This window comes from Pocillopora verrucosa, chromosome 1, assembly GCF_036669915.1.
Source record: "Pocillopora verrucosa isolate sample1 chromosome 1, ASM3666991v2, whole genome shotgun sequence".
NCBI lineage: Eukaryota > Metazoa > Cnidaria > Anthozoa > Scleractinia > Pocilloporidae > Pocillopora > Pocillopora verrucosa.
The window spans coordinates 33,782,890-33,808,603 of NC_089312.1; the positions used below are offsets into that span (position 1 = coordinate 33,782,890).

Sequence of the window (25,714 nt, forward strand, 5' to 3'; positions counted from 1 at the left end):
ATCACAGTTTCTTGAGAAACTTGCTCCTTTTATTTATTTGATTTTAAAGAATTTGACTTTCTTTCTTTTAACATTGAAGTGTTGTTGGACATGCCTTTCTTTTTAAGCATGGAAGACATTGTTTTTTAAAATATATATATTTTATGTTAGTGAGATCTTACCACTAATGGGGATTTTCTTCTTCAGTCCAGAGGCAAGCTGTTGTCAGCAGCTGGTAATGTGGGCTCATCAGGAGCAACTCTTCTGCAGTACATGGGTGAACCTGATGTAGATCAACAAACTCAAGTAAGGACATCTTACACATACATAAATAATGATACAACACAGAAAAATGCACAAGCTGGCTGTACATGTGGAATGAACACAGAATTAAGACACCATATGAGATTCCAGAATTTTTTTGGTGCAAAGACTTTGACTTTTAATCATCAGTAGTCTGACAAAATTGAATGTTTGATCAAATGTGTCTCCCTCTTTTTCTTATTATTTTTATGTAATATTTAATTATTTATCTATAACATATTTTGTGTGTCAAGAAAAAGTCTGGTTGTACTAATCAGAACCCCTCAGACATGATGTGATCCCTAAGGGTGATTTGAAAATTAAAAAAGGTTATGTCAGCAACAAGATTCAGAGGAGAAAATGTTTATTGTTGTTTATTGTATGGGAAATGTATGTTGTAATAGTGTTATAAGTAAATAAACACAGCTACCATCTGCAGCTATATATGATCCCTTGGCCTTGTAGGACAGGTCTCATCTCCCCTTTAAACTACTGCTACCCAAAAATTATGTCATTAATATTGTTATTATTATTATTATTAATAATATTATTATTTTCTAACAAAGGAGATGTTGCTTGCTTTGGCCCAAGCTGTAGCTAATGCAACAGCAGCTCTGGTGCTTAAAGCTAAGAATGTTGCAAGTCAATCCAATGATACAGGGGCTCAAGGCAAAGTAATCACTGCTGCCAAGGAGACAGCCAGAACAACAGCCCAGTTGGTGGCCTGTGTTAAGGTGGTCGTTCCATCTATCAGTAGTCACATGTGTCAAGAACAAGTTGTGGAAGCTGCAAAACTTGTTGCTACTGCTGTTGATGATACTGAGGGAGCTTGTAAGGTGAGATAAAACTTCTTGGAAGATGCAGTCATGAGGTTGATTACCAGAATTAGCTTTGCTCATGGGTTGAGTTGGTTTGGTGGGTCTTGTGTACTGTAACTCTGAGAATACCCTGCAGGGTATCCGGTTTTCTGTTGGTTATCGTTTTCCTGCTTACAAAGTCCAACAAACCAAATTCCAATCAAACTTGAAAGTGGGGCATGAAAAACCTCTTCATGCGAATTGCTAAATTTTGTTTAAACTGTGAGAGTGATCCTGTAACCTTTGTTTTAAACCGTCTTCTCATATCAAGGATTGGGGACGAGTATTACCCTGGTGGGTTGCTATCTTAGAGAGTTGTATTAGTAATTTTTTTTTTTTGGGGGGGGGGGGGGGGGGGGGAAGAGGAGGTCAGTAGGTTAAGTGTATGAAACTGTGGTAAATGTGAAACCAGATGTTTCCCGCGGGTAGGACTGGCAGTAAATATTTTGCAGTTACATGTAAGTGTAGCATTACTTCTTCTCATAGGTGCATATTTTGGCTCTTTGTTATGGTATTGTAATTCTTAGACATTGAATTAAGTATTTATAACGTAATTGATTTGTTGCCAAGTTTTATTTATGGGAGCGGTCACGCTTTCAAATTATAAGAAATTTCTCAATGTTTTCTGGTCTCAGGAAGCGGCCCCTGAAGATTCTGATCTGCTGAAGGAGCTCCTGGCGGCTGCCCAGGCTGTTCGAGATGCCATGAATAGTCTGCTGCAGAAGGTGCGAGATGGAAGCTGGGAAGCCCAGCAGGCCGGGCAGTATGACGCTGCTTGTGATGATATTCTTGGAGCCACTGACAGGCTGTTTAACAGCATGGGTAATGCTGGGGAGATGGTCAAACAGGCAAAGATTTTAGCGCAGGTAGGAATTTACATCGTATTTTTTTTACCCTATTTGTATTTACAAAGTGTCTTGACTATGAAATATATTATAGTTAAGTCGCGTAGTAAACCAGCTATTAACTTTTTATCCTCTTGTTTCTCACTCAGGCATCTTCTTCGTTGGTGACTGGAATTAAAGCGGAAGCTGAAACTCAAGATGACTCAGATGCTCAGAAGCGACTTTTAGCGGCTGCCAAAGTGTTGGCCGATGCTACGGCAAAGCTCGTGGAAGCAGCTAAGGTGCGCTGGCATCTAGACACTAAAACGTGCTCTTTCATGTGGTTATTTACCATAGATAAGTTCTGGGTGAGATGAATGAACTTTCATTTGTGTGGTTTAAACAGGGAGCAGCAAGAAACCCAAATGCAGCGGATCAACAGCAGAAACTAAAACAGGCTGCAGAAGATTTGAGATCAGCAACGAATGCTGCGGCCAGCGATGCTTTGAAGAAAAAGCTGGTCAAGAGACTTGAGGTGAGTACCATGTCTTAATTAAAAAAAAAAAGAAAAAAGATTAGAGGAAAAAATCAAATCACATGCTATTCAGAGGCTTAAGTGAACTCTTAGCTTTGAATTGAGTCGTAAACCACTTCTTTCAACTTAATTAGTTTAGTTGTCTCGCACTGCCACTAAAAATCCCACCAGGGGAATGTGATTAACTATTATATTGTATTGTAGTAGCAATTGGCCTCTTCTAGTTACTGAAAATCAAATTCGATTTCGCTGCGATTTCGCTGCGATTTCGAGGATTTTACTGCTGTTTCTCTTTAAAAAATATGTAGTTGTTCATTTTTCACATTTGAGAAAAAAAAAACTTCAACCACTCCAATAAGTCTGTCTTGATTCAACGTTTGGTGGTCTCTGGACACATTGCATGGTGCTACTTGTATTTCGATGGATTAAAAGTTCGCCTCTTGTTTTTCTTTATCAGACAGCAGCTAAGGAAGCAGCTGGCCAAGCTACTCAGCTGATCGCTGCAGCCCGCAGCGCAGGTCCTTCGAATCGAAATCAAGCGTCACAACAGCAACTGAATGACCAATGCAAGGTAAGTCAGAACTGAAATAAAGTAAACCTGCTGAAGTGAACCCTTTATTCAGCAGACAACCTGCACTGAGCAAACCCTTCCTAATTGTCCTACCTTTATTTGCCGCATTTACCTCTGTTAAGCAAACAAAAAAGCCAAAATGGACGGTTTTCTAATAGTTGAGTTACTTGAGTTACCTCAGTTAGGCGTTACTAATATCTGGGAGGCACAAGTTCGTTTCCCGTCGAAGCCTGAATTTTTCCCAGCTTCTTTTCTACTATTTTTTGAATTGCTACTCACCTGCGAGGATCATATCTTTATTCTATTTTACCTGCAGGTCAAATGAAGCTCATTTCATTAAAAATTATTATAAAGTAATTTTTACTCGATGATTTCCTTTTTCAGCCAGTAGAGGAACACATTAACCAACTGGTAGAAGCTCTAAGAGACACATCAAGAAATCCTGATCTTGCCGCCCCCCAACTTGCGTTAATAAACGCCTCAAAGGAGTTCATGCAGGTAAGTAAAAGCAAACATTGACCTAGAAAAATCAACTTTAAAAAAAAAAAAAAAAAGGAACGTACAACCGTTCGCTGAAACTTATGAAAGATAAAATTAGGTTGTCTCTGTCTTCAAGTGTGCGTGAGTTCATTAACTCGTTAACCCTAAGGGCGATCAGCATAGAATTTCTCCTCACAGTATTACGTCTGAATTAAACATCAAGGTCATGAGAATTAAGGAAATGATCACCAACTATAGAAGCTCTTGACTGTTAATCAAATTTTCCTTGTCAGTCCAGTATGAGAGTGGATCTCCCAACACTTGAGACCCTAAACTATGTCTTTATATTTTACAGCCCACATCCAAACTTGTGGCAAACTCTAAAGCTGCTCTACCGACCATCGGAGATCCGATCACAGCCACACAGCTCGCAAACTTTGCCAAGTCAACTGCATCTTCACTTGGAGACTTGAGAGATGCTGCGGATAAGGTATGCGATATAATTTCAGAGAGATTTCAAAATCATTTCAAAGAGATTTCTCTTTCCACCCATAACTCTCCTGTTTACTTAATTTAAACTACTTTTAAACTAAAAGTAAACTTAATTTAAACTATTTTCCTCCCTCTTTTTTGTTTGATGCAATTTTGAGATATATGTAATATCGCGCTATGAAACAAAAATTGCCAAAAAAGAAAGAAAACCTAAAGAAAGCATTCACACTTTCAAATTTTATAAAAGAACAAAGCTTGCAAATGGCCAATACAATTCAGTCTAGGACGCAGTTGGTGTCTTTGTGGCTTTTCCTCCTTCCCTATTTTCTCCGTCAGTCGTGCTGTCGTTCTCTTTACTTGTTTGTTCGTTGTATTACGCATCCTTTCCGTTCAAGTCTCGCTTGTTTTTATCACGGTTTTTTCTAATGCCCGTTTACTACATGTTGTAGGCTGCTGAAGCCTGTGGAACACTGGAGATTGACAGTGCTTTGGATGCAGTTAGTTCTCTTGGACGTGATTTGGAGGCATATGAGAAGAGCGCTGAGGAAGGAAAATTGCTCCCACTGCCAGGAGATACTGTACGTTGTCTCGGGAGACGTGTTGTGATCAGAACAGACTTGCGGTTGAAATCTGAGCCGTCAGAAACTCAACAAACGTTGTGTTTTATTTTTTACTTTTAGGCAGAGTCTTGTGGTCTTGAACTTGGTGCAACATCAAAGTCTGTTGGCTCATCAATGGCACAACTTCTAACCGCTGCCTCTCAGGTAATTTTTGACATGAAGAAAGAACTAAATTAAACTAATGAAGATATGACCATGCATGTGTAGCCCTAAACTTTCCCAACAAAGTTGATAAATCGCTCTGTAGTCACTTGTTTGTGCATGTTGTTCGATTGTGTGGTTGAAGATCGTTTATACGTCTTTCGTTCTTTCTTTTTTTTTTTTCCTGGGTTATTATCCCAGTTAATTGTTTTAATTTTATGAAATTGCTGTAAATTTGCTCGTGTCATAAAAGATGGACTTGTTACCAATCGTAGCTGGTTCAGTCTCTCTGTTGTTTCATAAATGAGAAGGAACAATTTTTGAGGATGAACGTGGGATGCAAGTGGTAAGTTGAAATAGTGACGTTGAAATATGCAAGACGAGGAGACGGTGACTTAGCTTTTTCAACATTCATTGTCAGGGCAATGAAAGTTACACTGGTATCGCAGCGAGGGACACAGCTAGCGCCCTGCGTGTGCTGACTGCAGCAGCTAGGGGAGTGGCAGCAACAGCTGACGAAAGAGCCCTGCAGATGAACTTGATCAAAGCAACGCAGGCTGTTGTTGCTGAGTCGGCAAAATTAATCCAAGAAGCAAAAAGTGCCGTGAACAACCCAGGAGATCCTAATAACCAGCCAAGGCTGGCACAGGTAAGAGTCGCAGCAATGTACGAACATAGGTTCCTAGGTTTTGTGTAGGTCACGACTTGAGGTTAAGGCAATCATCGAACATTTTCCAGTGTCCATAAGCTTCACTGTGAATGTATGTTCAAACGCAACTGCTGTTAGGCTGGTCCAATTTTTATGTCCCTAGCCTTTTTTAATGTTTTTTTTTAAATAAATTATTGTTGTCGCGATCACTGGGAAGAGCGCACACCAATATATTTGTCACAGCTATTAAGCTGCATTATAGCCCATGTGATGACTTGGAACATGGAGGAAACCCTTGCGTCGAGGATAGGTTTGCAAGTTTTCTGTTTTTGCTTTCAAGCACAATTTTAATGGACTTCAAGCTTACTCATGCACGACCACAGTTTTAGTTGTTAAGACAATGTACTTATTTCTGTAGGCTGCTAAAGATGTATCGAGCGCACTAAACAACTGTGTGAACTACCTACCGGGTCAACGAGATGTTGATGAAGCAATAAAAGCCGTGGTTAACTCCAGTCAGAGCTTAGCCATAGGAGATGTAAGATAAATCTTATCTTTAGTATTCAATCCATTTTACCGTAAAAACCTTGTCAATTTTTTATTTTATATGTAATTATTTTTTTTAAATAAATGCACTGTATTTGGGCATTTCTAATGAGTGACTATCAGAAACACTATCCAGAGAATTGGAATAGCGAACAGTGTAGCTCTCTCGTGAAGTTTTAAGCTCGCCATCGTTTAGTTAACAGCCGTGTTTGGCTCGGCTCCCCCCCTTAATTCCTCTTGCCTATGTCTTTATCTTCTTAACCTTCTTCTGCTTTAAGTAGGAGTTATAACACGGTGATGGCTGGCGTCATAATGGATAGTTCCGTCTCATTCTCTTCTACTGAGAAACTCCCACAAAATAAGGGTTGAATCAATGGAGTTTAAGTTCTTGCCTCGGTTGTTCGAAGAACGGATGATGCTTTCCACTGGATTAATCTCTATTTGGTAGATAGCGAAGTACTTTTTGATGACACTGATCCGCAGGATAGCGATTGATCTGTTAGATTGCGTTATACGCCCTTTGATCAAGTAGGCCCATATAGGCAGATGCGGCTATTTTTTTCTATTTTTTCACGAATGGCCGGAATTGGTCACCAAGTGCGAGTGGGTGGGGTGGAGACAGTCATTGTCCTTAATTGATGATGATGGTTTTCTTACTCAAAGTAGCACCGTAAGAATTTTATTCAATTTTGTGGAAAAGATGGACGAATAATTTTATTACTTGGCTTACCGTAATGAATTTAACAGAAACAGCAACAGCAACAAACTTCAGCAATATATAATTATATTGTATTGTATTACTTTTGTTCTGTTCTTTTTTGACTTTATTATTTGTTTGATGGTTTAGTTCCCATCCACCTCTGAAGGTTACCAAGTTGTTCAAGAGAAGCTCAGCATGAGAGGGGCAGCGCTGAATGCCGCAGCCAGTGACATGGTGTCAGCCTCGCGTGGAACCTCCAACCAACTGGCTGTATCCACTAAGAAGTTTTCACTTTCCTACCAAGACTTGCTGGACAGTGGACTAAAGCTAGCTGGACAGGCCAAGGTATTTTGATCCACAAGGCGGCCGGCGTGTAGAATGCAGAAGTGGATTAATTTTCCGCGCAAAATTTCCGAGGAAGCGAAAGAAACAACATCCATGCAAATTTTGCGGAAACAATTTAACCTTTCACGAAAATGCGGAATTTGGATAGTGACCACCCCAAACAACATGAAACTTAATTGGTACTGAAGACAAGTTTACTCGGAATTTCTTCAAAATGGGATTTTTGGGACACATTTTGGCCGTACACCGTACTTAGAAGTACTTTGATTTGAAATTGGTTGTGTTAGAACCTGATGCATATTTTTTTCAGGATGAAGCAGCCAAGGATTCCTTGGTGCGTAACTTGAAGAACACATCAACTGCGTCCAGTAAACTCCTTTTGGCTGCCAAATCATTGGTTTCCGATCCGAATGCACCTAATGCTAAGAACTCGCTCGCTAATGCTGCAAGGTTAGTAACATGGAATCCATTAGCCCTGTTGTCAGTTTGTTTTTTAAAACGATGTTACAAATCATAAAAGATACATGCAGTTTATATTTTTAACTCTTTCTTTACATTTCGCAACCTTGTTGTCCGCGAGAATGTGGCCTCCGTGTCCAACAGTTTTGTATTGTAACAAGCCCATTCCGAATTACCCGTAGGTGCATTACCATTCTTCCATTCGTTGTGAGGTTTCGTGATGGTTATTAAGAAAAGTGCTCTTGAGGGAACGCGAACTTATTAGTTTGGACCGTTTAAAAGCTGGTGATTCTTTTTTGTTAACAGGGCTGTTACTGATAGTATTAACATGCTGCTCAATGCTTGTATGTCTGCCGCTCCTGGGCAAAAGGAATGCGACAATGCCTTGAGAAATATCCAGGTGCGACTAGCTCAGAAAAGTTTAAATAATGGTGTTTATTTGAGGCTCGCGGGCTGCTTGCCTTAATTAAGTTGACGAATAGCATTTTATCTGAAGAATACGGAAAGCGACTACTAATAAATGTTCTGCAATCCTTATTTAGCATGGCGTCTGAACTGTTTGAGAGATATGCCTGATAGTTTAGGGTCCAATTGAATTTCAAATTTGCGACAGTGCGTTATGGTCGTGGCGATTATTCTGATTAACCAGAGGATGTTTTTTTCACACTTTCCCACACTACCAAATGTTTCCCTGACTGTAATTATACACAGTATCTTTTGATTTGTTTGTTCGAATGTTTTTTTTATTTGGTAACTAGCTCGGTATTGCTCATTTTGTTTTACAGGCAGTTAGTAACATCCTGGATAATCCAGTTGAACCAGTCAACAACGACACATTCTTTGACTGTCTCGATAAAGTAACTCGCAAATCCCAGGTAAGACTCGCTCAGCTTTTCAAGATTTTAATCTTAAAGATTTGTTTTAAACAGAAGGAACTTCCTCAATGTGATAATTTTTAGGAGTAAGTCAACAATCAACAAGGAAGTAGTTCAAAGAAAGCAAAGCGAAATTACAAAGGTTAACTTTGGAGAAGGTTGACACGGATTATTAGTGTAATGATAATGAACTTCAAATGCCCAGATAATGGCTGTGTTCTCTGTTCGATGAGGTTCCACCAACCTGTATCAATTTGTCAATTTGCTGCACTGTCGTTTTTCTGCAGGATCTAACAGAAGCGATGCCAAGGATTTCCAACAGTGTCAGGTCTGGTGATTTCAATGAGTTTGATGATGGCGTTAAAAACGCCTCCGGTGCTGTATGTGCGTTGACAGAGTCTGCCGCACAGGTAGGTTGTAAAAAAACTCCAGAACCAATGCAAATAGCGGTAAAATTTTTTCGTTATTTTTCTAAAGACGAAATAATGTTATGTTGGTGTATCACCTGCATTAATTGGAGAAATCTCACCTGCACGTTCTCATTCTTTAATGATTTTAATTGCGTGAAAGCTGGTTTCTTAGAATTAATTTTATTCCGAAAGACTTAAAACTCAGTATCAGTAGGGAACGCTTGAAAACAATCGCGACGAAATTGCATAGGAATGCTGAGTAAGGGCCATTGCCAAACTGCACCCGAACTCAAAGATGCCAGCAGTGAAGAAATTAGAACGTTGTAAGTGATCCTGTTAAGCAAAACAGTATAATATTCTGTAATTGTTGGTGCGTCTCAAATTTCAGGCTGCATACCTTGTGGCAGTTGCTGATCCATCAAGTGTGGCAGGAAGACCAGGTTTAATAGACCAGGCGCAGTTTATGAACTCAAAACAAGAGATTGTAGACGCATGTCAGAGTCTGCTCAACCCAGACGCCAGTCAACAGCAGGTAATAGCAAGCTTCATAGAGTGGAAAGTTACAGCGATTAGTAAATATCCCTAAGAGCACATTGTATCATTCAGCGACACTTCGTATCCTCTTTGTTATGTACTTAACATTTTAAACTAGAAGGAGAAGTTGCTTTTGTTTCGGCAAAAAAAAGACAATTCAGGACATCTCGCTTCACAATGGAATTAATCAATTAGGGGTTCAAGACATTGAATTGGCTGCCTGGTTTGTTAACCAACCGATCATCTATTCTCGGAAAAATTTTCCCGTTTGACCTCCTTGCGAAGAAAGCTTATTTTTTCTGCTGTTTACAGGTCCTCGGAGCTGCTACATCAGTCGCCAAGCACACGTCTGCCTTGTGCAATGCGTGTAAAGCAGCCTCTGCGAAAACCAACAACCCTGCAGCCAAGAGGCAGTTTGTGCAGTCAGCCAAAGATGTGGCCAACAATACAGCAAACTTGGTTAAGAATATTAAGGTTTGTGCGTGTATTTAGCCTCTAACTCTTCAGATTGAACAAGAACATATATTTCCTGTCACAAACTGTGAAAGGGAATGTAACGCAGTCGTTTTTTGTTTCAGGTGTTTGCGAGTGACATGTCCGATAATAACAGGGAAGCATGCGCAGCCTCGACTAAACCGCTGATAAACAGCGTAGAGAGTCTAACAGCGTACGCGCTGTCCCCAGAATTTGCTGCAGTACCCGCTAAAATCAGTGCGGAGGTGAGAACCAATGTTAAGTGATTTTTCACTACGCAAGTTATAATGTAAGAGCAGTAACACTGACATTCTGGCTGAGGTAGATCGTAAGAGTAGTTTAAGGTTCCCGGCTGCTCTCCTCTTTGAATAGCCTTACCGTCTCGCTCTTAGCTAAAACATTTGAAGCCACTAATGCAATACAGTTTGACACTGACGTTTTCCTTTGCACCTACTTTGGTGTGTTTTTTCGAAATGGAATCGCGCTCTCAGAAAAATCGGTTTGTGGTAGATGCAAAGCAGCTTGTGAACTTTCCTGTCATTTATGATCGAGTGCATCCCTTTTTCAGGCCCGTTCAGCTCAGGTTCCGCTGATCATGTCCGGCAAATCCATGGCCACTTCAAGTTCAAATTATTTTAATGTTGCCAAAGCTCTTGCTGTGAACTCTAAAGATCAGACAGGCTGGCAACAACTCGCCCACCAAGCTAAAGCTGTGTCTGATGCTATGAGGAGACTAATTACTGCGATCAAGTGAGTTTGTATCGAAAAGTTTTCGTACAGAGCGATTTAGCAACTGAGTGTCCACAGTGAGTCAAGGTTGTTTGGTTTCACTCTATTTCGCTATATCTTTTTACTCGCGTTGTTGTGCGACTCAAACTTTTTGTTTGAAGCTGAGTCTTCATTGGCTCCTCTGGATGTTTCCCTTTCATCTGATTGGCTGTTTTGATAACTTTGGTTTGGGGTTTCGTTCACCAAGGTGAGCATTCTCTTGAAATGGGTTTTCGCCGTAGTCAGTGGCTAACAACCTGGACAGTGCTGTCATACACTTGACTTTGATATTATTACTTCTGCTATTCTTTAATTCACATGAATATTTTTTTTTGTTGCAGAGACAATGCCCCTGGTCAGAGAGAATGCGATGAAGCGTTAGAACAAATTAACTACACCATAAATCAACTGGATCAAGCATCATTGGCTGCCATTAGTCAGCAGCTGGAACCGAGACCTGAAAACACTTTACAGGTAAAATAGCAAAGCTACTTAAAAGACCTATCGTCTCAGTGAGTCTTTGAAATATTGAAACAACTCGTGATTCTGGCAGTGGGCTGGAACAGTGCTATTTACAAAAGAAAAATTGACTGGTTTGCGCTTAGTTCCTCACAGCTGAGAACTGGTATACGACCGATAGTTTGCGGGTCTGTTGTTCGCTCGCTCCTCTTTGTCCTTTCCTAGGCTAGCCAACAAATTGTATTTACATGGAGGCGACGGTGGCTTTGGCTTCAACCCGTCCATTCTCTCCCTCTTCCCCTCTTTCCTGTTCTTTCTCACTGCAACATTTACCTCCCGCATCGATTTCTCTCACTCTCCGCCATCTCGCTGAAAGATCTCAGAAGCCTGCCACTAATTTTGTTCCTTATGCCATGAACTTTAGTCCAAACAGTTCCTCGATTTCTTATCAGGGTTTCCAAGAACAAATGATGCAAAACTTGAGTCAGATGACTGATGTTATCGATCCATTAGCAGCGGCAGCGAAGTCCGAACCAGAGAAGATTGGGCACAGGGTACGTACCAGTTTTGTAGTAGTTTTTTGTTTATAATTTCCACTGGACTGTGACCAAAATGACGAGAAGAAAAAGATGTATGTTTGCTTTAATATGATTTCTTTTTCTTTTTCCGGGGGGGGGGGGGGGGTGGGGAGGTTGTGGTTTGTGGTTTGCTTGCGTGAAATAACCATATCATAACACAAGATTAATTATCTGTGTATTCTCTGTTTTAGACTGAATTTTGAAATCCAGAAAGAGCCACCAGGTAGTTATGTCTATGTTCCCGATTTTTTTCCCCAACAGGTAGCTCAGATGTCGAGTTTTATTGCTCCGCTGGCCGACCTGGCTGTAGGCGCAGCTTCACGTACCGCAGATGTTCAACGCAAGGTTGACTTGTTAGATCAGGCCAAGACTGTGGCGGAGTCGGCAGCACAACTCATGTACGCCACTAAAGAAGGCGGAGGAAATCCAAAGGTTAAAAGCTTGTACTATTGTGTGTGGGAAGTACGTTTGAAGATTGAATCTTACGGCTAAGTGGTCCATCACTACCTGAACCTGTCTCAGGCTTTGTATTATTTTGAAGGGGCTTGGAGCATAGCCACCTTTTAAGGGGGATGCTAGCGGTGTCTTGGGTTCATAACTGGTTCACCTCCCCAACTCCAGCATGTAGTCACGTGTTCCATTCAAATTATACTCCTTGGTGAGGAGAAGGATTGTGAGCCAGAGCGATAGAGCGGGCGAACGACAAACAGCGGTTGTGTTTGTCAAGGAAACGGCTGCGCAACGCTCCCATGATCCCTCAGCATTTGTTGCGCGCCCGCGTTTTCGCTCGTCTCCAAGAAGGAGAGCCTGGCAGAGGCTTGTTTCTTTTGTTAATACTGACTTGAATTGAAAGCTGAAACAAACTGTGTAAAATTTTACAGGCTGTTCATGCTCATCCAGATATTGACGAAGCAGCTCAGGGAATGAAGGAAGCCGTACGGGACCTGGGACAAACTCTTGAAGAAGCCGCCAGTGAAACCGGTGTTGTGTCCGGTTTGATTGATAGTATCGGAAAAGCACTAGCTGAGGTGAGATGCTCATCAGTAAACTCTTTACGAACATGTTATAAATGTGAAGTTATAGGATGGGTTGGAAAAAAAACTGCCCGTATTCGCGCCGAGAATCTTTGTTCTTTCAGAGCAGATTCACTTGGCACAGTACATTTTAATTGTTATTATATTTAACAGCCGAAAACCATTTTGGAATAATTATTTTGTTAGATTGATCAACCCTTGGTTAACGGTCGAGCAGATGGATTTGAAGGTATCGATGAACCATTTGTCAATTATCAAGAGAAGATGACCCGCGGCATGAAGGAACTGACCAAGAAAGCTCATGATATGGTGAGTGAGTGAGAGGCAACTGACTTTTCACTTGGTGAATTTATTCTCACAAAGTTTATTTGAAGGGTGGTAATCAGGAGTGAGTTTCATTAAGCCTTGGTAAGGAAATCGCATCAACACGATTATAATTCATGAATTTTTTGGTATGGGTGATTATTTTAAAATACTTCGTCCAAACCATCAAATATAAGAGAAGGTCTTTCGATTCTCGTCAAAATGACTGACTAACCTTAATTTGTAAGTCTGCGGCGCAATTTATTTGAATTACTTCACAACGGTTTCAAAATATTCCGTTGTATTCTTTGAATTAAGAATTCCATACAGTAATTGTGGCAGGCCATTTGTCCTCGTTCAGTAGAAATTTCCAATTGACATGTGGTGGACTTGTTTTGTTTTAGGTTGGTAAATCGACCACAGATCCGACCAAACTTGGTCCTCTTGGTAAAGACATTAGTAAAATGTACAATGACATCGCAAAAGACGCCAAAGGAGCTGTCAAAACAGTCGGGAACCCTGAGGTAGGAAACAACTGATGCTCTTTTACCGAGTTCACCAACATTTTAAGTTACGCTGTAACCAAGGAAAAACCAAATACCTGCACCTACTGGCATACAGCATTCCAAGGTTGAAGTTATCTGCTCCTATGTTAGTTTGATGTGTCTTCATTTTTTCCTTTCAGATCGCGCACCGCATTCGCACTGGTGTCCAGGGTCTAGGAGAGGCTTGTATCAGTTTGATTCAGAGCGGTGGAGCTGTCCAGAGTAGACCAAAGGATCCATTTTCAAAGAAAGAACTCGCTGACAACTGCAGACATGTCGCAGAGAAGGTATGACTGGATTGATGTACAACATTTGCATCGTATTTTTATCAGAGAGCAGAGAAAGTTGAGATATTATCGTGATCTTACGGCTATGGGCTAGGACTTTTATTTGTAGTATTGTGATGTACCAGCATCTTTTTGTAAAATTTCCGTCCTTTATTATGTTTTAGGTTTCTCATCTCTTAGCAGCCCTTCAGCAAGGCTCGCGTGGTACCCAGGCCTGCATTAATGCGGCAAGTGCTGTTCAGGGAATAGTGGGTGACCTGGATACTACTGTGATGTTTGCTTCGACTGGTACACTGCACCCTGAGACTGAAGGGGACACTTTTGGAGATCACAGGTTTGTTATGATTGTAAACAAACGTGCTACCAAGAGCTGGGTAGAGTGACCTTGGATGTAAATTGGGATGAGTTCATGCCAGGCTTAAGGTCACACGAAGGATGAATTACCGCCTGAGATGTGTTTGTGCGTCCTTAAATACTAAAGACCGCAGTTAGCTTGAATGATAGCTGCCCTTTTAAGTTGAAAATAAATTATAACTAGGGATAGTTTTTTTTTTCTTTTTTTCGGGATCATCCGTCTCTCTTTCTCCGCAAACATTGTTGGTCAAAGAAAGTTGACTTTCACTTTTCAAACTTTCGTTGAACCAAGACAACTTTTCCGAATATTACACGTAGTGTTTTTTTTCAATGCTACATCTCAGTCACATTATATGAGGGCAGTTTTCTTCGTTATTGCTAGAGATTTTACGTTCCTTTGCTAGAGCTGAAAACGTAATCATCCAGTTGTGGTGTTTTCTTTCTGTAGGGAAGCTATCCTTCGAACAGCCAAGACTTTAGTGGAAGACACTAAGAATCTTGTGTCTGCGGCACAGGCCTCCCAAGATGTCCTAGCCTCAGCTGCCGAGGCTGCGGTCGGCTCAGTTTCCAATTTAGCAGATAATGTGAAGCTCGGAGCTCTGGCGCTCGGACCGGATGATAGTGATGCACAGGTAAAATGTCTTAATGTGTGCGGATCAATGATAGATTCTCTTTATTAGTTTAAAAACAGATTTCAAAATCTCCGTTCGCATCTTTAAAGATTCGTCTATTTTCTACTTGTTGTCAATGAATCTCTTGACCCCTAAGGAGACTGGCCAGCATCTAGTTTCTCCTTAATGTCAAACCTAAATGAAACATTAAGGTCATGCGCGTAAAGGAAATTCTCACTCACTACAGATACTGTTGATTGTTAAACAAATTCTCCTTTTCAGCATCCTAGAGAATGTATGGAGAACAGTATGGAGAATGTGCATACTGATGTTAGGGTGTAACTGGTTAAAGGCGTAGAAATGCTATTACTAGTTCCTTTAAAGGTCTAAAATGAGTGACATAATGTTGAAATTGCGCTGTTTTTTGTCTTTTTGTGCAGCAAATGTTGCTTAATGCTGCTAAAGACGTGGCGTCTGCGCTTGGAGCTCTGATCAACGCTACCAAGAATGCATCCGGGAAACCTGTCAGCGACCCATCCACTGAAGTGCTCAAGACAACAGGAAAGGTATGTAACAACACTGCAAACTAAACTGCCTATGTCAGGTCATTTAGTGTTCCGTCAGAGTCAGAGCGACGAAAGGCTAACGTTCGAAACGTCTACCTTTAAACTCTTTACGGTGGCCAATTAACGTTTTCAACCCAGTTGTTAAGTTACCTGTTATACTCTTCCACCGACGCAGCACCACAGTTTCTTTAGAAACTTACCCCCTTTATTTATTTGTGTAGGAGCCTTGACATGCCTCGATTTCTGCCTAAAACCATTGGTTGCGGTATTTTACTGAACTATCAATCCATCTTCGCTGCATGTGCGAAAATAGGTCAATATTTGCTGTGAATACTGCATTTGACAGCTTTTTGACAAGTCAGTTTGGCGCCAATTTGCACGTTTAAATATTCTGGAGTTTGGTCCTAGTTTCTTCAGTAAGTCTAGTTGCCCAACGTCAAAGGCTTTAAACACTGTTAACTGTGTTTCTGATCAGTGGCTTTATCTGGTTTTCATATCAGACTATGGTAGCTAATGTGTCCTCGCTGCTGAAAACGGTAAAGAGTGTGGAGGATAAAGCATTACGAGGCACCAGAGCCTTGGAGTCAACCATAGATGCTGTCAAGCAGGCCGTGCTGGTAAGTACATGTAGTTGAAATGTCTGTTAACATCAAGCCATCCCTCATTCGCGCAACTCAGACTTTAATCCTACATCTACTTTCCACGGTCATGGTTCGTTACCAGGAAATCTCTCATCAGTCCAAAGCGTAAGTATTTTCTCAGCTTTGGAAACTTTGTCAAACAAATATGTGACCTTTTGTCGTGATCATGCAGGAAAGGGTGGTTGAGAGAAATTATATTTTTCCCGTCGTTATTTTTTCCTTTCTAGGTAGTACAAAATCCGTCGATGCCTGTTCGGGATGCTACGCCCGAAGACCTTATAAGGAGTACAAAACACGTCACCTTAGCAACAGCCAAAGCGGTGGCTGCTGGGAATTCTTGTCAGCAAGATGACATCATGACAGCTGCTAACATGGGCCGCAAAGCAGTGACAGAAATGTTAATTATTTGTAAGGTGGGAAGATTTTCATAAAATTGCTAACATCTTGTAGTCCTTCCCTGTTTTATTAATTTCATAGTTCTCTAAGTCTTAATGTTCCACACATTTTGTGTTACGTTTTAATATTGATTTAATCTATCAGGTGAATACACGCGAAGGGATATGCATGATTAAAATGATTATTAGCAGAAAGATCGATTCGAGTTAAAATAAATTTTTTTTTCTGTTGGTGCCAAGACCACACTTGAAATCAGCTCAAAAAATCCCAACTTAGGAGTTGGAGACTAGACGGTTATTACCTGAAATAGCAGAACAAGAAAGAGGGAGAAGTGATAATATCAGAAATAGGTTACCTGCTTGTGTTCTGCGCCTGCTTGGAGGAACAGATGAGCTTTTTGATCATTTTTTGTTAGAAATTTAGATACTAAGGAACCTCACAATTCAAACATGCGGAGTAAACGTCCATGAGTTGATTGGCAAGTGCTTTTTTTCCCTCTCCTAGGGTGCCGCCAACAAGGCAGAAAGTAACGACGCCAGATCCCAGGCCCTTCGGAGTGGAATGGAATGTGGCAATTCATTTGGGGAGCTGCTTGATCTCGTGCATAATGTAAGAATTGCTGAACAATGTTGAGTTTTACGCTTGGTCGTTTGTCTACAGGACAAACACAAAATGTGCTGACCACGAGAGTGTCTCTTAAATCAGTGTTAGTTCTTTTTAAGCGGCTTTGTTGTTTCCTTTTCTGCGAAACACTCTGATCCACCACAAGCGATATTTTGAAAAAGTCTGTATGTGTAAAGAAAGAACTCGCATAGTTTTCCGTGGGCTTACATTGGAGGTTACATTTAAGTTACGCCCTCTCTGATTACTACCAAGCTGGACTAGGCCTCAGAAATGAGGGAAAATACCATCTTTTATTTTGATTATGCATCCCATCCGTTGTTGTCTCGATTGTGCTATCAGAAAGATTTGGTAGTATCGGCCATTGTCTAAAAGCATTATTGCATTGCTTACCATACAGATTGTTCAGAAACCGTCCCAAGATAAGAAGGTGAAACTTACGCCACAGTCTAAGATTGTCGCTGATCAAGTCGCCAAACTTGTCAAATCGGCCGAAGCACTGAAAGGTAAGTCCTTTCGCTACGCAAAATTCGGCTCGGGTTTTCTGGAAATCGCTTTCCACAGAAAGAACCGCCCTCCTCTATGTGTCAACAGCGTTTCTAGTAGTCAGGGAATTTTCTTGTTGTCAACGTTATCCTCACCTCTAAACTCCAAAAATGAGAGGCCTACACGACAAGCTGTGACATTTCTCACTTAAAGTTTTACACGTTTAGATCATTTATTGGAGGAAGGATGTCTGTGACGGTCAGACATAACTGTGCAAAACGGGAAAAGCTTCGGTTGTTTCTACAATAATTGGGCAAGGAAATTCTCGTCTGCTGTACGCATGGGGATGTAGTTTTAAAATCAAGCGAAGTTCATTTCACATCATGCGATGTAATACGGCCCTGTTTTTTTCCTCTCAGGTTCTGACTGGGTGAACCCTGAAGATCCTAATGTCATTGCTGAGAACGAGCTGCTTGGCGCCGCTGCTGCGATCGAAGCAGCAGCAAGGAAACTTGCTGAACTCAAACCAAAACCACGTCCTAAGGTAAAGTCACATGAATATATTTCCTACAGGGTCTTGAATATTTTAAAGATTTTACTAATAGAAAACTAGTGTTTTAGACCTTAAAAAGATGAAAGTCTTGAAAATTTGACTAAGTTTTGAGTTTTTCCCCTGGTGAAATCTTTGTGTAAGGCAGCTCATGTAATGTGCTAACTAAACTACCATGGCCAAATATTTTATGAGCGCGTTTGGAGAAATTTGATTTTTGAGGTAAACTGTTGACAATTACATTTATCACGTGGTTTTACACATAGGCTCGGATCTGTTAAGAGAACGGATCTTCACGAGAACACCTTCACGACGTAGAAAGAGATGATAAGGACGCATCCAAACCAGTCGCTAGACACTTTAATCTCTCTAATCATTCTAAACAGCATATGGCAGTTTGCGGCCTTTCCTCACATCTAGGCAGTTCGGAAAGCTGCAAAACACTTGAACGAAAATTTATCTTTCAAATCGGAACTCTTAATCCCCACGGTATCAACGAGCGCTTTTCATTCAACTAGCCTATTCTTCTTTTCTCGTTAATATATTCCCACCAATAACGTAGCTCCGTTTTCTGGATATAAACCCACACACAACCCACAATTCCTCCAATCGCTCTGACGAAGGGCTAACGCTCGAAACGACAGCCTTTAAACTCTCTAGGTGGCTAATTTACGTTTTCAACTCAGTTGTTAACACTAAATTACCTGTTATACTCTCCCGCCGACGCAGCACCACAGTTTCTTTAGAAACTCATCTTCTTTAATTAAAAAATTGTCTGGAACAAAATGGTTTGGAAGAGTCTTTACAAAAAATGTTTTAAGAACTTTGGATGAAATTCTCCTACGTTGGACTCAGTTTACATCGACATTTGTTAAGCGTTACGTTATGGTGGTGTTGCTATTTTTAGGAAGCTGACGAGTCGCTCAACTTCGAAGAACAAATTCTGGAAGCTGCAAAGGCAATAACAGCTGCCACTGTGGCACTGGTGAAGTCTGCTTCAGCGGCCCAAAGGGAACTGGTGGCGAGTGGCAGGGTAAGTTTCTCTTACAGATAGCTTAGTGTTGTTTGATCCTTGGTTTGTATTGTGACATGGAACAAGTTTGCACATTATACTCCAATGTTTGCATTGGTCTTGCATAGTAACCCTGGAACATACTCCGGGAGCAAACCTTCTGGCGTATTGAGTTGTGCGCTTGCTCGTATGCATATGTGTATTCTGGAAGTGAGAGAAATTGTGAGATCCTTAATCAAATCGAACAAGGTTCGCTTTCTACTCAGTTCCAAATCTGCTTTTCCCGTCAATTTGCCAACATCTGACCTCTTTTTGCTCGTTATTCAGGTGTGTTCAGCGTCCACAGATCCTAATGAGGATGGACAATGGTCACAAGGGCTTGTGTCAGCGGTAAGTCAAACTCTGGAGATCTCATAAATTCTTTCTGTATGTTGTTTTTCTAATCAGCGTTTGTAGAAATAAAAGTCCACTGAATATTTAAAACCGACTAATACAGGTATGCGTATGCGCAAGGTTATGATAATTGAGAAGCGGCTCTTGAACAATACAATTATTCTCTTTTTGCAGAGTTAAGTCTTCCCCCCACCGCCTAAGTCACCTCCAGCAAAATCTCAGACTTAATGCTTCTCTCGCTAAATCTTTTCTCGTACCAACAAACTTCCCAAGCACACTACGTTGGTAATTTAAAATTACAGAGAGCCCTTTGTTACTTGCGTTTTCAATTGAAAAATGACATTTTCGCGCCGCGTTAGTTTTTGCATGACATGACCAGTCTAAATATCAAAATTGTCAATTCCAGGCGCGTATGGTGGCAGCAGCAACGACAACATTGTGTGACGCAGCTAACGCGGCCGTCCAGGGTAACGCAAGCGAGGAAAGGCTAATAGCAGGAGCTAAACAAGTGTCGAATTCCACTGCCCAGCTGCTGTTAGCATGTAGAGTGAAAGCTGACTCCAATAGTGACACACAGAGGAGACTTCAGGTAAGTGATGGGTATTTTGAGGACAGTCGGCTACACAAACTTGGTCGGAGTGCCCAGGAAGCTAGGATCTCTAAATGCAAAAAGTTACCTTGCTGGACAAAAAGAAAAGAGACGATCAACTTTCATAAAAAAAAAAAACATTTTCGGCTTTTAATCCTTCAGTAAGCTTTAGTAATGGTGTATCGTTACAGATTGCCGGCAATGCCGTCAAGAGAGCAGCAGACAACTTGGTAACCGCGGCTAAGAGTGCAGCTATCTTTGAAGAACAAGAGACTACGGTTGTTATTAATCAGCGGTTTGTTGGTGGAATTGCGCAGGAGCTGGAAGCTCAGGAGAAGATCCTACGCATCGAAAAAGAACTGGCAGCGGCGAGAAATAAACTGAGTCAAATACGACAGGCGAAGTACAGGCCGGAGGAGGATGATTAACTCAAGAAAAAATGACAGTTCCAAGAATATCTTATAACATTGTATAAAACTAACTAGTTGCAGTTGGAAAAGGTTTTCACACTGTCAAATGTTTAAATTGGAAGCATTTCCCTCAGTTGATAAGTCCTCGGTTTCGTCGTTTATCAGTCAAAGTATAGAAAGTAGTATACGATACTTGGTCATTGTTTAGTTGAGTCTGTCTGTTGTAAGCTGTTCTATATTTATAGGAGAAGTTATGACAAATCTACGTCGTTAGTTATAAAGATTAGTTTTGATGTTTGGTTTAACAATAATATATGCCCGGCAAGTCAGAATCAGTAGGCATTTTCTCGTCGTGAGGCTTTATTTTCGGCAAGTGTTTAGTTTCTCTGTGCACGACTTAACCCTCACCCTGTTTTTTAGTGGTGAAAACAACAAATTAACGAACTGACGCTTTTTTTAAGTATCTGTGTGTACGGGTTCCGTTATATTCGTAACTGTTTTGTACGATTTTCGAAAAATAACTTTTTTGTATTTTTTTTAAATATATTTTTGTTAACATTTTCATGGCTTAGATTCAAAGAACTTATTATTTTTGTATTTTGTTGTTATTTTTATATTTAATGAAGTTTTGCTTTCTTCAACGACCATCTTAGTCCAACGATCTACGATGATTCCATAGAAACAAAGCACACGGTTAGAATTAACGAAGGGACTGGAAGCGAAATGTGATTTAGAATACTGTTGATAAAATCTAAATTAATGAATGATTGCAAATGGATATACACACAATTGATAGTCAGAGTTTGAAATGAATCCTCTCAAGTGTTAGATGACATGGTAATGGCTTGATTTAAAAGGGAAATAAAAGAGTTATTTTGCGTAGTGCTTCTCAGTTTTTAGTATAGAATAACCAATCTTCTCTACGAAAGTAGCAAGGGGGAGGAGGGCGTGTCCTGATCCTGTTTCACGTACGTACTTTAAGCAGTATGCATATCGCTCTGACGAAGGGCTGGCGCTCTAAACTCTTAACGGTGGCCAATTTACGCACTCAACTCAGTTGATAACACTAAATTACCCTACTGAAAACAGTTGTTTACGAGTTTAAAAGGTGATACTTCGAATTTCACTTTACCTTTCCTGTCTGAAAACTTCACGCGTATGGTATTTATTTTGGGATGAACTATAGGAACCCCTAGTCACCCTCGTCTTAGTGTACCTTGCAAAATTAGTTGAAATCCTCTAAGATTGCCACTTCAAGTAAATCTATTCTATTTGCCACCATCATATTGAGTAACATTCCCTGTAATTCCTTAACATTGTTCTTGTTTTCCCGTTTGTTTTTTCATAGTAAGTATGATAGCGACCGAGGCTATTTTTACTCTACCGGACAGCTTATCATGTCAACGTGAAGAAAAATTCTGCCTGGAACGAACAGAAACGGCTGAGAACATAAACAAGTTGTTTGCACAGTCCGACAGATCGTACCAGAGCGGTTGGCCGAAGAGGGTTTCGTAATGTAAATGCTTTTTACTAAGTACGGCGGTTTATTTTCGCGCATTTTCAATATGGCGGCTTCCAACGAGCTTTAGTGAACGGACGATGAACTTGGTCTTCTTCGATGTAAGTTGTACTTATTGTTATAACAAATTTAAGGGCCAGCGGTTTATCTGCAAATCAGGCTTCAGTCCCCTCGCGTCCGTATACATGCATTGAAATTTTCGCGCGAAAAGAACGGTAATGTTATGCAGTTTGTCGTGCTATGGTCGTTTCTTTGCTGCATCTCGTGTACTTCTTCTATCCAAACTGTCAGGCCCGTTTTGCGTTGTCTTTTGCCGTTTGGTGTTTCGCTTTGTGATCGTAATTATTGTTGTGGGTAGTTGGCTGTAGTGTAATTTAATTTAATCATGTTTCAGAAATCACTGGTTACAAATAAATTGCACGGTTCGTGTAACCGTTTTGAAATTTTCCGGTGCGTTCCTACATTTATGTACGAGAAAAATATGGTCAAACTGTTGTTACAAGGGTCGACAGGCTTGCGAACATTAGAGTCTGTATTGCTAAGTGTCGCTGTCATTTGTATTCCAATCACAGTTGCAAAGAAAACAATGTGATTCCATCGCGTTTGAGATTTCGGCCTCCTGTGCGGAATGCTATGGGATACAAGCTCATGGTCCGTGCTGGTTTTTCTTTTCATTTCCGGATACCGCCGAAATAACATTATCGACATATCGTTTCCACAACAACAGTTTAACCATTGAAGTGGCTAAAGTCCTTTGTTCCACGTCTGCTGTCATTGCCAATATGTTTATGGAAGACATAGAACAAAGGGCTTAAGCCTCTTCACCGGTTAAACCCTTTTTTCCGGAAACGATATGTAGATGATGTTATTTTAGCGGAATGCCTCTTTTCGCATTTGAATTCAGTAGTGCCGTCTATCCAGCTCACCCTTGAGCGTGAAAAGGATAGACACTTGCCCCTCCTTGATTTAAATGTGTGCAGAGCGGAACAGGGAAATTTAGAGACAAGTATTTATCGTAAACCTACCCACGCCGACAAATACCTCCCTTTTGACTCTCACCACCCTATTTGCCATAAAAAAGTCAGTAGCTAAACTTTACTCAACTGTACTCGAAGGCTGAGGAGAAAAAATATGTTTCGGACGTCCTAAAGGTAAATAACTATACCAGAACATTTCCCCGTAACTGCCAGAAACAAGTGACAACTAGTAACAATCCTGATGAGAAGGAACCGGCGACTGGTTTTGTTGTTATTCCTTACATTCAGGGTGTTACGAAACCCATCAAGAGAATTTTGAATGGCTACAACGTTAAAGTTGCTCAAAAACCTTTTCAAACTTTAGGGCATATTTTTGCCAAACCTAAGGATCCTGTCACGGAAGAGCAACGAACCGACGCTACTTATTCTATTCCGTGCAATGACTGTGATCACGAGTATATCGGATAGACCAAACGTCAGTTTGGTACAGGTTTGGAAGAGCATCAAAAAGCGGTCTTCTTTTGCAGAAAAGAAATTCAGCTTTGTAGGAGCACAAATGCCTAACTAACCATACAATTGGGTGGGATAAGTCTAAAATTATCACCACTAATCGACGGTGACACCTGCGCCTTTGATTGAAAGCCTAGCTTATCAACCCCGGAAAGGGGCAGCCAATTAGTGAGCATATAAAAGGACCTCTGTTACGGCGATTAGATCAGCCCTGACGAAGGCACTAGATATGAGTGTCGAAACGAATTGTAACTTCTCGGTTACATTCATTAAATCTATAAACCAGAGTAGCATCAAGCCATGTCTGACCTTCATTCAAAGTATTTCACAATTATTAGACGCATTTTTTCCCCTTCAGATTCATTGTTAGTTACACCATAAGATGTTTAAAAAATTGGCTATAATTCCAGATCAAATCTTATTGCTTCTTTTACCTTAAACTTGGAAATTACATCATTGTTTGTCTCGCAGTAACATTAATTATGCAAGCTAAAAAAAAACATGGACAACGTCCGGCAAATACTTGATATCTCTGTCCATATCCCTCTTGAGACAGCCATAAACGACCCTTCAACCTCCCCAAAGCACATTGCAGATAAAATTTTGAAACCAAAAAAGTGCTGTTGTTGGCAAACTCTTTCATAACGAAAGGTAGCAAGGGATAGGCTGGGTCTCCTAAAATACATATTGCAACTGGACTCTCTCCATCCACGATAACCTTGTAATATAGAGGGATAGAGCCATCCGTCAGATTTTCTTTAGGCAGAATTTGAAAATACGCCTGCATCATTCACGCTTCCTGGCCATCTAATGACCACATCAAAGAAACAATACTTGAAATCTGCACAAGCCAGGATGCTCATAGTGTAAGTTTCCTTTCTCTCAAAGTAATTTGCAGCATTTTCAAGAGGTTTTTTGATCCCAATGTGCGTGCCTTCGATCGCTTCAATGCATTGGGAAAATCCATGCCGTTCCTCGAACTGCCTTGCCATTTCTGACATTCTTGCAATTGTATTTTCTGAGGATGTTTGATGTACAGAGGACCGAGGAGATAAGAAATAGACTGGGTGATACGTCTCACAACCGTTTGAAACAAATGATTTACCAATGCCAAACGCATTGGCCACCCTTCGCATACACCCTTCATCTGTAAGATAATATTTTTCTAATGTTTTTCTACCGATAAAGGTATTCACATCCTAAAAGCTTATCCTTGGATCCTAGGCCTAAGTTCTTCAGTTAATTTCATAAACGTCTTGTGATTCATACGGAAATTATTTTTCCATTCGTCCCAAGTGACTCTTCCAGTAACAAAGTTGTCCCATCATTCAATGCATCGTCCAGGCCTGATCCAAAATAGTCTTTCCCGCCAAAACCTCCTTCTGTTGATTCTCTCCAGTCCTTATTTCTTTCAACATCAATAAAAGCTGTTCTTTTCCATTGATTTAAAGCCGTTGAACTCATAACACAGAGCTGAAAATCCAGAGAAGCGTTTGAGATACCGCCGCGGCGTTTATTAAATCTCTCGTGATTCGAGTGTGACGTTTATTCGAGGGCGGCGTTTATTTAAAATCCAATTGACTTCTTGCAAACAATAGTAAGGTAAGTGACCATTTAAATTTTAGAAAATAGAAACATGTTTTAATGCTTGATGAAAAAGTCATTTCTTATGTTGTCCTCAATTTTACAATTTGCATGTTAATACTACTGCAATACATAAAGTGAATAAAGATCTAATGTCGGATATGCTCTCTCGGCATTAGAACAGGTACATTCAAAACAATTTGTCCCTGGTTCACTTAAAATTTCCAACTGCGATCGAAGCAATGATCGCTGTGTGCCTTTTGAGCCTATTATTCGAATAAACGCCGCATCACGCTGCGGCGTTTATTCGAGGGCGGAGTTTATTAATATTTTTGCTCTAAAATGCGGCGTTTATTCGGGGGCGGCGTTTAATCGAATAAATCTGGCAGTACAAATCTAGAGAAACGCCCTGAGTAAAGTAAGAACGCGATCTTTGCCTTAACTTCCAACCCTAACTCCTGAATATTTACTTCTGTTTCAGTGGGTTCCAATCCTCGCTCTAGTGCAGTTTCGCTCCGTTACAGAAACCACCCCGAAATCAGCGTTTTATGTGTGAACAAAAGCCCTATCCGATACGGTTTCATGCTGGCCCGAGAGCTATCCGCTAGTGTAGACATAGCCTGATTGCCTGTTTACATGAAGGTGGGGGACCCCAGGTAGGTCAGGTAACCCGCCTGTCCATTTTATCTCTTATTTTATCTTGATCACGTTTGCATGATAGGTGGGA

The 25,714-nt window shown here is 40.7% G+C and overlaps 1 protein-coding gene and 1 pseudogene across 1 annotated transcript in view; one reads left to right on the top strand and one right to left on the bottom strand.

The window, feature by feature from the left end:
* LOC131790286 (talin-like) overlaps window positions 1-21,279 on the top strand; it is a 34,395-nt gene extending 13,116 nt beyond the window's left edge. The window contains exons 25-64 of the mRNA XM_059107473.2: window positions 187-285; window positions 849-1,118; window positions 1,775-2,005; window positions 2,134-2,265; window positions 2,370-2,498; window positions 2,956-3,069; window positions 3,454-3,567; window positions 3,905-4,039; window positions 4,491-4,619; window positions 4,722-4,805; window positions 5,224-5,451; window positions 5,870-5,989; window positions 6,845-7,042; window positions 7,353-7,492; window positions 7,808-7,901; window positions 8,287-8,376; window positions 8,664-8,786; window positions 9,175-9,318; window positions 9,633-9,794; window positions 9,899-10,039; window positions 10,363-10,544; window positions 10,904-11,036; window positions 11,474-11,575; window positions 11,861-12,031; window positions 12,481-12,627; window positions 12,820-12,942; window positions 13,341-13,460; window positions 13,622-13,768; window positions 13,933-14,102; window positions 14,571-14,754; window positions 15,174-15,299; window positions 15,800-15,916; window positions 16,168-16,353; window positions 16,841-16,945; window positions 17,358-17,463; window positions 17,863-17,987; window positions 18,901-19,026; window positions 19,333-19,395; window positions 19,805-19,987; window positions 20,179-21,279. Coding sequence (XP_058963456.2) covers window positions 187-285; window positions 849-1,118; window positions 1,775-2,005; window positions 2,134-2,265; window positions 2,370-2,498; window positions 2,956-3,069; window positions 3,454-3,567; window positions 3,905-4,039; window positions 4,491-4,619; window positions 4,722-4,805; window positions 5,224-5,451; window positions 5,870-5,989; window positions 6,845-7,042; window positions 7,353-7,492; window positions 7,808-7,901; window positions 8,287-8,376; window positions 8,664-8,786; window positions 9,175-9,318; window positions 9,633-9,794; window positions 9,899-10,039; window positions 10,363-10,544; window positions 10,904-11,036; window positions 11,474-11,575; window positions 11,861-12,031; window positions 12,481-12,627; window positions 12,820-12,942; window positions 13,341-13,460; window positions 13,622-13,768; window positions 13,933-14,102; window positions 14,571-14,754; window positions 15,174-15,299; window positions 15,800-15,916; window positions 16,168-16,353; window positions 16,841-16,945; window positions 17,358-17,463; window positions 17,863-17,987; window positions 18,901-19,026; window positions 19,333-19,395; window positions 19,805-19,987; window positions 20,179-20,415 — 5,730 coding nt within the window. The 3' untranslated portion in view covers window positions 20,416-21,279. The remainder of the gene's footprint in view (window positions 1-186; window positions 286-848; window positions 1,119-1,774; window positions 2,006-2,133; window positions 2,266-2,369; window positions 2,499-2,955; window positions 3,070-3,453; window positions 3,568-3,904; window positions 4,040-4,490; window positions 4,620-4,721; window positions 4,806-5,223; window positions 5,452-5,869; window positions 5,990-6,844; window positions 7,043-7,352; window positions 7,493-7,807; window positions 7,902-8,286; window positions 8,377-8,663; window positions 8,787-9,174; window positions 9,319-9,632; window positions 9,795-9,898; window positions 10,040-10,362; window positions 10,545-10,903; window positions 11,037-11,473; window positions 11,576-11,860; window positions 12,032-12,480; window positions 12,628-12,819; window positions 12,943-13,340; window positions 13,461-13,621; window positions 13,769-13,932; window positions 14,103-14,570; window positions 14,755-15,173; window positions 15,300-15,799; window positions 15,917-16,167; window positions 16,354-16,840; window positions 16,946-17,357; window positions 17,464-17,862; window positions 17,988-18,900; window positions 19,027-19,332; window positions 19,396-19,804; window positions 19,988-20,178) is intronic.
* Window positions 21,280-23,714: 2,435 nt separating this feature from the next.
* Window positions 23,715-24,266, bottom strand: LOC136280094 (uncharacterized; annotated as a pseudogene).
* Between the last annotated feature and the right edge of the window lie 1,448 nt (window positions 24,267-25,714).